General features: G+C 49.2%; 1 protein-coding gene across 1 annotated transcript; it reads left to right on the top strand.

Annotated features, from left to right (window-relative positions):
- The first annotated feature begins 876 nt into the window (after positions 1-876).
- On the top strand, positions 877-6,166 carry NKX6-1 (NK6 homeobox 1). Its single transcript, XM_011985441.1, has 3 exons — positions 877-1,762; positions 3,446-3,618; positions 5,757-6,166. Exons 1-3 carry the CDS (start codon positions 1,093-1,095, stop codon positions 6,012-6,014), a joined length of 1,101 nt encoding a protein of 366 aa, XP_011840831.1. The 5' UTR covers positions 877-1,092; the 3' UTR covers positions 6,015-6,166.
- The last annotated feature ends 4,357 nt before the right edge of the window (positions 6,167-10,523 follow it).

Raw genomic sequence — 10,523 nt, 5'->3', positions numbered from 1 at the left:
GGGTAGGGAGTGATGCAAATGTTTTATTACCTTTGAGAGCTTCATCCGAACTGTCAGGCCCAGAGGGAGAGAGGAAAGGAGAGAAAGAGCGGAGGAGCCGCGAAGAGGGTCAGTTTGGCCAGAGGACAGGACTTAGAAGAGCGAAGCCTGGGAAGCCGCGAAGAAAATGCCAGAGAGGAGAGTCAAAGGCGGAGAGTGAGAGGGAGAGAGAGGGCGCGGGGGTGGGGCGGGGGTCGCCAGGCCCGTTTACAGAGGTGGACTGACGAGCGGCGCCGAAACCCAGCCGTCAGACTTTTCACACTTAGTCTTTTGTTTTTCTGTGCTTTTTCCTCCCCCTTTTTCTTTTCAATATTGCAACACCGGTGCCCCGTGGCCCAGAGGGCAAGGCGAGTGGAGGTGAGGATCTGGGAGCCGCGGGGATCGGTGGCACTGCCCTTTCTGGCTCAGCAGCCCGGGGCAGCGCGGGCGGAGGAAACCGGCCCAGAGGCTAGATCTCCCGCGGGCTGGATGCGCTTTCTCCCCGGGCACAGTGAGCGCCGAATGCGAATCAGCCGCCCGGCCGAAAGAGCAGCGCATCCCAGTAAGATCAGAGGAGCTCCACGGGCTGCACACGGCGTCCTTTGAACCTCCCCAAAGAAAGCAAGCCACCCCCACCCTCCAACTTCAAAGTGGAGATTAGGCAACTAACTTTGCTACAAACTCTCTGGAGCCAGCCTCGGTTTTGTTTTGCTTATTTCTCGGGGGCAGAAGATGAGAAGTAGCGCACTTTGAACAACTAGGGAAAGTGAAGAAGAGAGAAGAGCAGGGGATCGAATCTAGGACTCGCGGAACGAAAGGACTGCCTAGCCCGCCGGGACGCCTGCTTTTCTCGGCAAGCTGCCGCCTCCCGTGTGGAAGGTTTGGACATCTCTGCTGCGCAGCTAGAGGAGCAACTCCCGGCGGCGGCATTCTTGGCCCAGTTGGCAGCTCGCCTCCGGGCGCGCCGAGTGCCTCTCAGCTCGCGCCCTCGGCGCTTCCGGCTCCTCAGAGCCCCGCCGGGGGCACCAGCCAGCGCCCTCGCAGCAAGGCTACGGGCTCCGGCCTGGCCGTGGGATGTTAGCGGTGGGGGCAATGGAGGGCACCCGGCAGAGCGCATTCCTGCTCAGCAGCCCGCCCCTGGCCGCCCTGCACAGCATGGCCGAGATGAAGACCCCGCTGTACCCTGCCGCTTATCCCCCGCTGCCTACCGGCCCCCCCTCTTCCTCGTCCTCGTCGTCGTCCTCCTCGTCGCCCTCCCCGCCTCTGGGCACCCACAACCCAGGCGGCCTGAAGCCCTCGGCCACGGGGGGGCTCTCATCCCTTGGCAGCCCCCCGCAGCAGCTCTCGGCCGCCACCCCACATGGTATCAACGACATCCTGAGCCGGCCCTCCATGCCTGTGGCCTCCGGGGCCGCCCTGCCCTCCGCCTCGCCCTCCGGTTCCTCCTCCTCCTCTTCCTCGTCCGCCTCTGCCTCCTCCGCCTCTGCCGCGGCCGCAGCTGCTGCCGCGGCCGCAGCCGCCGCCTCATCCCCGGCGGGGTTGCTGGCCGGACTGCCCCGCTTTAGCAGCCTGAGTCCGCCGCCTCCGCCGCCCGGGCTCTACTTCAGCCCCAGCGCCGCGGCGGTGGCCGCCGTGGGCCGGTACCCCAAGCCGCTGGCTGAGCTGCCCGGCCGGACGCCCATCTTCTGGCCCGGAGTGATGCAGAGCCCGCCCTGGAGGGACGCACGCCTGGCCTGTACCCCTCGTGAGTACGACCACCCGCGCCCCGATGCCCGCCTGCCGTGCCTGTTCTGCCTACTCCCGGGTCGCGGCCCCTGGTGTGCATGCCGCTCGGTCCATCCTGTGGCCAGCCCCAGTAGTTTGGCAGCGCCGGAATCACACCAGTTTGGTTGGGCCAGGGCTTCCAGAAAGGGATTCTCGCTTTCCTGAGCTCGCGTGGCTGCATCCGAGCGCCTCCGTCTCTCTAAGCCTTGAGTACGCCTGAGCTGAGCTGGTGTGTGTGTGTTCGTGTGGACCACAACGCGTTGCGGGACGTGTGTTTTGTCCCAGCCCCTGGCTGTTCCTGAAACGGCCTGCCAGGACCGCAGGCCTGGCCTGGGTTAGAGAGATGGGGAGGAGAGGCCACTGCATCCCTGCGTTCCCCTCTCCTGCCTGCCGTCCAGGGCCCCAATCCGCCTTTGCCAGCCTAACCCGCTGCCTCTCTTCGAAGCAGTGAGGCCCGGCAGCGGTGAGCCCTCCACCGCCCGGGAAGTGCATGTATTTGCATGCAAGTCTCCTCCGGAGGAGACCTCTTCGCCCTCGCCGCCCGAGTACACTCGGCCTGGGTGAGCCCACTGAAGACAGGCCAGCGTCCCCGGGGCAGGGCGAGGGCTTCCAGCCGCTCCCCAGCGCTGGGCCAGCGCTTTCCCACCTGCCTCCACTCTAGGGGCTGGCACACGTTGCGTCCAGGCACATTTGGGGACATCGTGGAGCTCAACACCTTAACACAAGAAAGAGCCAGGGGAAGAGCGAGGTGAAGGGACACGGCCTGGGGAAAATGTGCCATCCCGCAAAGACCTTGCTTGAGGCATACTGAGTTGCCCCAAGATCGCGCTAGTCTTCAGGGCAGTCGGCCGCAGCGCTGCGGAGGTTTCCAGCCTTCCAGGTGTACTTCAGGGTCCAGCCTGGGGTTCTTTTCTCGCTCGGTTCTTCGCTTTTGAGCGAGTCTCCGAAGTTTCTTCCAAGTCTCCGGACCTCCTTAGTGCGGCTGAGCAGCGGTAACTGCTGGAAGTTGGGAAAGCCGAGTGGGGGTTCTCTTGGGAAGCCCGGGGACGGTGGCAACCGGGCCTGGCGGGGGTGCCAGGGAGACGCTATTGTATCGGTTTTGATGGCCGTATTAGGGGCCTCCAACAAAGGCTGTTCCTTTTCCCCCCTCCCCTCTCCCCCTCGGCTGCAGCGACGTTAGACTTGGGGGCGACTTAGCTCTCTTGTGTGCAAAAACAAGGACCCCTTTGTTGCCTGGACACAGGTTAAGGAAGCGTTGAAGGAAAAAAAAATCTAGTTATCCTCATGCAAAGGCTCCGGGGCCGAACGAGCACCGACTGGATTAGGAGGCGAGAGTGGCCTTTTTCCGGCACAATTTAATAGGGCCTTGCGATTAGGCTCTGGCAAACTTTAGCAATAGGCTCCCTAGCTGTTTGACATCGGTGTTGAGCAGAAGGTATTTACTGCTGCGCCAAACACTAGGCTTTTAAAAAACAGGTGGATGTAAAAAGGCAAAGGGAGACGCGCCGTTAGGCTGGAAGCGCCACTACACTTCTGGTGTACGCCACAGACTGAGCTTTCTTTTCCCACAAAACATTGTTTTTCGAGTTCGTTTTTTCCCCTAGTGCAGCCGCTTGTAACCGATTGTTTCCCCCGCTCTCTCGTTGTTTATTGGTTCTCACAGATCAAGGATCCATTTTGTTGGACAAAGACGGAAAGAGAAAACACACGAGACCCACTTTTTCCGGACAGCAGATCTTCGCCCTGGAGAAGACTTTCGAACAAACAAAATACTTGGCGGGGCCCGAGAGGGCTCGTTTGGCCTATTCGTTGGGGATGACGGAGAGTCAGGTCAAGGTGAGTGGACCTTGCACACCTGGAGGGATAGGTACCGCGTCTGTCGCGAGCGCGCGCGCGCACACACATGGGCGCACACACACACACACACACACACCCCCAAACTGACAAACAGTCGCCTGGGAGGTGCGAGTCGGAGGAGCCTGGGGAGAAGTTGAGAGTAGTGAAGGAGGGTAGGGACTACGCTGGGGTCTTGCAGGCGGGCAAACTCTTGATGAACAAAAGGAATCAAGCCCCCACCTTTGAGATTAGGTTAATCTAGATAACAGCATGTGCTGGGGGACTCACCATTATTAGAGAATAAAAGCATTAATGAAATATCAGCCCAGAGAATAGATCAGGTCAGTCAGACAGCTTCTATATATCCTATCTGTAGAGATATCCAAGTTTTTGTTAGTCAATTCAGGCTCCACTAGTTATATAATTTCCTAATGTAGATCAGTATTACAGGGCTAGTCTATTAATTTGCAAGTAAAAATAAATAAATAAATCCACAGGATCTAACTACTTACCATAGATGAACCTGTTTTTTATCTTAGCTTAAGGCAATTGCTTTGGAATAGTAATTTTACAAATGAATTGACAAGATTATTACTAAATTATAGGCTTGAATTTGGTTTAAAATAAGTTTATCAACAGATTTAAGATTTGTACTATTCATGACAACAATTTATAATTAAAATATCACTTTCCTTATAATTGAGTTGTACAGTATATTTCCAGGGAAACAAATTTCAGAAATTTTTTCCTAAAAAATAAACGGATTGAACAAGCTGGGTAAATTCAATCTGATGGTTTCCTGTATTTCCAATAGTCTCTTTTGTCCTTCTTTTTCAGTTTATTATGTTTGTTTCTTTGGGGTGTGAGTCTGTTTTCATTAGTTCTATTGTTGCTCCTTAAATTAAGTAGGAATAACATTAGCCATGTCTGCTGGCTAGTGTATTTCCCCCTGGACAGCCATCATAAAATACATTTCAGGAGTGATTCTGTATGTGGCCATTAGGATACCATCACAGTTAAAATTATTTTTGCAGTAGGTTGGTACAGAGCCTACTGCGATAATCTGGAGGTCTTCCTTTTTCACGGTAAATATGTCTATATGGCTAGAAGTGAATTATTATAGCTGTATAAAGAAAATAAAGATCACTTTCTTAACAATTCTGATTCTCTAGATAAAATACATAATGGAAGACAGAATAAAGGGAGGATAATTCAGTATCTCTGGAAAATAGGTTGCTTCTTGCTGATGCTTTAGGTAAAATATATGTCAAGCACCACGAATAAGCTTAAAAATATTTGTGTTAAATGTCTTGGGCAGGAACACAGTTAAAATAACACTTGAAAGAATAGACATGCCAATTGTGGAAAATAATGTAATTGACAATATTTCACGTTTTAAAAATAACCAACGATAATTCTAGCCTCTGCATTACTTTGGGCTTATGAAAAACATTAAAGGCGATTTGAAGTTTGTATTTGAAGTTTGTATTTTTTTTAAGTGCACCATACATTGAAAGTAAAAACAGGGAGGCTATTTTTTATCTACCATGTTTGTACACATTCAGATCTGAGATTAAGTGAAACAAACAAATGTTCAAAAGTGAAAAGGAGAACAGAAGTAATTGGGGCAAATGCTGTGCTTTCCCCCCACAATCTACATCGAAAAGCAAGTACATGTCAGGTTGTTCGAAATTTCTTAATTTAAGAAAGTAAATAAGGAATAAAATCACAGCCACTGTGGGGCAACTTTATGAAGGGGGAAAAGTTTTTCAACTTCAAACTAGAAGGCAGGAAAGTGAACCCGCTTTTAGGGACACTCATTTTTAACTTTCCAAGTTTTGTTTTTACTTTTGAGAACTCACTCGCTGACAACCTCAATAATCTTGTGTTACCATCGCTATGGCAACGGGGGTCAGTTTGTTGGTGCCAGTTACGGGGGAGTGGTGGGGGGGACGACTTGGGGCGAAGGAGACTGACGGCCGAGACAAGGGCGGGCTGCGAGAGTTGCAAGGGAGGGCAGCAGGCCTTCGGGGGGCCGCGGGAGGGCCATCGAGATGCAGGGGTGGTAGCACGGTCTGGCTCTGCTAGTTCAATTCCTCTCCGTTGTCTCCTGTCTCCTCCCTTTTCTCCGCCTTCAGGTCTGGTTCCAGAACCGCCGGACCAAGTGGAGGAAGAAGCACGCGGCCGAGATGGCCACGGCCAAGAAGAAGCAGGACTCGGAGACCGAGCGCCTCAAGGGGGCCTCGGAGAACGAGGAAGAGGACGACGACTACAACAAGCCTCTGGATCCCAACTCGGACGACGAGAAGATCACGCAGCTGCTGAAGAAGCACAAGTCCAGCAGCGGCGGCGGCGGCCTCCTACTGCACGCGTCCGAGCCGGAGAGCTCATCCTGAACACCGCCACCCGCCGCACCTTCCCGGCTCTGGCCTCCACTTCTGGGGCCGCGAGGGGCGCGGGGACCGCGCGCACGCCGCGCCTGGCCGCCCCTCGGGGCCCGGAGGACCCGGCCCTGCCTGAGGGGACCCTTTGCTATTTTTGAGATGTACATATCTATTTTTTTAACCTGGAAGTTGTGGGAGGGGATGTGGGGGAGAGAGACTCCGGGGTTGACAAGGCAAGGAAGAGCACCAAATGCACTGCGTAAATGACGCTACTGAAACCCGCAGCCGGGCCACGGTCCCAGCCCTATCCCCATCGGCGGGCAGCGGCCTCAGCGCCCGGGTCCCCCTGGTCCCCAGCTTTTGTCCCCGCGGGCCGCGGGGTAGGGGGCGCCGAGAGGTGCTGTGGAAGGGTTCACGCCCACCGCGCACGGGACCTCGGAGCCAAGCGGGCGGGCGCTGCCACCGATGGGAAGAGGGAGGTTTCTCCCCCACACACACTGCTGTGCGACTAAAGTAACCTGTTGAAGGCTCTTTGTAAATAAATCGTGAGTTACACTGACTAGAAGTTACTTTATTGTGAATATTTAAAATGTAAAATGCTTTTTTGAATTTCGTATAAAAAGATGGACCTTCTTCCTTCTCCTCCTCCCCTTTGAAGAGCGACTCAAGCCACACCTTCCCTTTTATTTTGAACTTCATTTGAGAAGCGTAGAATAGAATGTCATCACCTTCTCCGTCCCCTCCTCTCGTTCCTCTTTCCCGTTTGGATTTGCAGAATCTCACCTTTCCCCTTCACCTCTTCTCTCCCTGCCCTGCCCTGCCCACCCCCTGGATCTGCACTGCGCTCCCGCATCCCCCGGACTTGAAGTGGAAGACGTGGGAACCAGGGAAGGCCTCTCACCTGCCTCCCTGTTCCTCTCTGAAATTGCACAGTCGTTTGTTGCTATTTATTAGTGATTTAAAGAAAGTATTGGGGAGGGAGGGGCTACAATAGCTTGTATTTAACTCCTTTCTGATAAAAATGCGTGTTAAAGTAGATGGTGGGAATTGTTACAACCGCTCTGGGTCTGAAACATAAAAATCCATTTAGTTGCTGTAATTGAATTTGAAGTGTTTTGTATCATAAGAATACTATAGAATATGTAAATTGTTTTCTTTTTTAAGCTAATAATGGTGATATATTAGCATCTTTAACATTTATTAATTTATATAAGGAATTCGGTTTGTAAAGAGAAGAAAATCCCCTTTGCAAGACCAGTTAAATGTAATGCACTTTCTGTTTCAAAGGATAAATCAAATTAAAAAAACAGTTTGAAGACGTCTGTTGCCTTGAATGAAAGGGTACAGATCATCTGATCTCATCAGAGATCTCAAATAATAAAAGTCAAGACCACAAAGAAATGGTATATCGGTTTCTTGGGTGAAATAGCTGTTACTTAATTTTTTTTTTTCTTTGGATGAGTGATGTCACATTTCTCATTCTCCTGGATAGGAAAATAAAAGAAATGCAGTCCCACTCATGGCGATTCTTGAAGAGACTAGTCTAGCTAACTAGCTGCTTCTGATGTCTGTGTTGTCTAATTTCTTCGTGATGGCTTTTTCCTTTTCCAGGAAGTCCCTGGGGTTGGGGGGCAGTTGGGAAGAGCTCATTTCCATATATCCAAGATAGCTCCTCAGTCAGCCCCTATTCGATTAGCTTAGAGGAGGCAGCAGAGATGGCTGGTGGAGTAGCACTGCTATTTGATGCTAATATTTCTCCTCCTGTAGCTGTAAGACTGCAGAAATTGTGGAAAGACAGAAGCCTTGATTTTACTAAACATTACTGTAGCAGGATGAATTTAAATAAAACTTCCTTTAACTGGTGTAAAAATCTTTTAGGGTTAAGAAAGCAATGTCATAGTTTCTCCAGCTGAATTTGAAAAAAAAAGGGGGGGGGGGAAGGCCTGGGCGGTATCACTGTTTTGGGATCTTTTTGATTTTAGACACTTGGTTTCAGGCTCAGTGAAATATCATTACCTCCTTAGTGTTTCAGGTTAATGAGCTTGTGTTCAAAGAGAAAAAAAAATCAATAGAGTTCAGTAGATTCTTCAGGCTAAAGAAAGTATAGGTCTGTTTTGTTCCCTTGAAAGTAAAAAATAGTTGAAAACTAAAATTTTCACAAATTTCACAAAATGAAATTGCCTAAAGAGAAATTATTGTAGAATGCAATGCTAATAGCACAGTTTAACAGAAGGGCTGAAAATCTGTCCTCTTTTTTTGTTTTTTTCTAGTTTGTGAAGTTCTCAGGGAGTTTCAAACTCTTCTGAATTTCCATCTTCTTAGTATGACTAAGGGATGTGTCCTTCAGAGGAGCAGCTATTTTGAAGGAGGCTTTACTGTGCTGGGATAATTTCTATTTTAGCTGTGAATAATACCTTCTTTTCTTTCTTTTTCTTCTTTCGTTTTCCTTCCTTTTTTCTTTCCTCCCCTTATCCTTTCTTCCCTTCCCTTCCCCCCTCCTTCCTTCCTTCCCTCCTTCCTTCCTGCCTTCCTCTTCCTTTTTTCCTTTCTCTCTCCCTCTATATTTCTTTCCCTTTTTATAAAAAGAGCGGTGGGTGGGTAGGGAGGACACATCACCTATTGTCCTGCAACTGTACTTTATCATTTAATTTTTGAAAATGAGAACATTTTTTCTACTTTATTTCTTTTAGCCTTTACTCACCCCTCTTCTGCCTTGAAAAGCCAAGTAACTTTTTATTTATTTATCTTTCTAAAAAAACACAAAAACTCACAATACAATTAGAATGTTATTTCCAGAATATAATAATAGTAGTAACAGTAGCAGTAGTAGTGGCAGTAATATAGTAGTACTAGTCACAGAAAACTTGGAACTAAGATTGAAGCTTTTTCTCAAAAAGTAAACAGGTTGATAGCGTTTATTCCAAGTTAGAGGTGTGGGAAGAAAACTCTCACAAATCCCTTAGGAAGCGTTCCTCTGTGCTCTTCACCTTTCCATTCTGAGCATCTGAGAAGGGTGAAAGCTGATGCCTGGACTCCACTCCACAGGCAAATCTGCAGAGGGCGGACGGGTCTTTGCGCTTGCCACACTGAGTACTGATGTGCTCTGAGGTGTGTGGGTGGCAGCCAGAGTCATGCTCTGGGGCCAGGCTACACTGGTATTTGTTCCTCTTTTCTACTTGACTGCAGCGGTGGCTTGAGGTTTCCAGTTAATTTACTTCCACGCAGGACTCCACCTAGCCCCCAGTTGCAACTGGCCACGTAAAACTGGGAATGAGAGAGAAGGGGGCACCTTACCCCTAATTCCCTTATTCTTGGTTGGTTTGATTTATTTCCATTTATATGCAACAAGAACAGTTTTTCACAAAGGTTAGTGTGGCGGGGAAACTGAGGAGACACTCTACAGCTCAAGTAATGGAGAGTAAGAATCATTTTTCATTTTGGTTCAAAAATTTTATGGCATTAACAACCATAAAGCATCGGATTAAGTCTGCCAACCAACCATTACAGCTAACAGGGTCATGCTTTAAAAATAAAAAAGTCACAGCACGTGGCCTGATGGACCACCGCATTTAAAAAGGCTTATGGAAAACAGACAAAAACAAGGGTGTGTGTGTGTGTGTGTGTGTGTGTGTGTGTGTGTTGAAAGAAAGGGTAAAACTGCTTTTTCATTTTTGTTGGTATGTGTTTCTTTTCCTAAAAAGGAAAAGGCAATGGGGCTGCGTGGGAGATAAAGAGTGGAAGAGAAGGGCCCTGGACCTGTGTCTCACATGTCCCAGCAGCATTCGCTGCTTCTACTCAATTTTCTTTCTGGGCCCCAAAGTCCAGGCTCAATTCTTCCACTTGATGAATAATTTTCTCTTTGGTTCACATTCAGGATTCTGTAACTTCAAGCTCCATACCTTTCTTCCCAGAAGTTGTGGTGTGTTGAGCGGCTTTCCAAGCTTGTGAGCAGTTTAATCCACTATTCCTTTCCCTGTTTCGGAGACAGTGGGAAGAGGGGGAACTGAAAACCACTGATTCTCTTCCAGAAATTTCCTCATTGCTCAGTGGGTAAGCAATTTGGACTGCAAGCCGGCTTTTTTTGGAAATGCTTTACTAGGTAACAGAGACCAGGGTGCATTTGCAGCCTTTTGGAGCCTAATATTGTGTATTAATAGATGAGTATGTTATTATACCAGCATCAACTTGCCCACACTGCCCTGTCCTTTAAGTTGATGATCAGCAGGGACACACACACACACACACACACACACACACACACAAGGTGAAATTCCACTAGGGAACTCCTAGCACTGAATAGTTTAAAGACACAGTGGCTCCTTTGTTAATCACTGACAATAGGATCTTGTAGTAACAACAAAGGTAAGTGGTAGATTTCTTCTGTAAACTCTATTTTATGTTAATTCGAACAAGTTTCTCTGCACTAAATTTCTTCCTTCTTGCCATACACACAGATACATGCAAAAAGTGGTCTTTCCTCCTCTTGTGACTGTTTTTTTTTTTTTTTTTTTTTTTTTTTAC

Source organism: Mandrillus leucophaeus, unplaced genomic scaffold (assembly GCF_000951045.1).
Source record: "Mandrillus leucophaeus isolate KB7577 unplaced genomic scaffold, Mleu.le_1.0 Scaffold283, whole genome shotgun sequence".
NCBI lineage: Eukaryota > Metazoa > Chordata > Mammalia > Primates > Cercopithecidae > Mandrillus > Mandrillus leucophaeus.
The sequence above is the reverse complement of the archived record's forward strand: the minus strand, read 5'-3'. Positions and strand labels throughout refer to the sequence as shown.

What these genes read in the sequence shown, in the direction of transcription:
- NKX6-1 (XM_011985441.1), top strand. Translation starts at nt 1,093, where the DNA reads ATGTTAGCGGTGGGGGCAATGGAGGGCACCCGGCAGAGCGCATTCCTG. An exon ending in ACGCCTGGCCTGTACCCCTC is followed by an intron (nt 1,763 to 3,445) that starts GTGAGTACGACC and finishes TGGTTCTCACAG; the next exon opens with ATCAAGGATCCATTTTGTTG. An exon ending in TGACGGAGAGTCAGGTCAAG is followed by an intron (nt 3,619 to 5,756) that starts GTGAGTGGACCT and finishes CTCCGCCTTCAG; the next exon opens with GTCTGGTTCCAGAACCGCCG.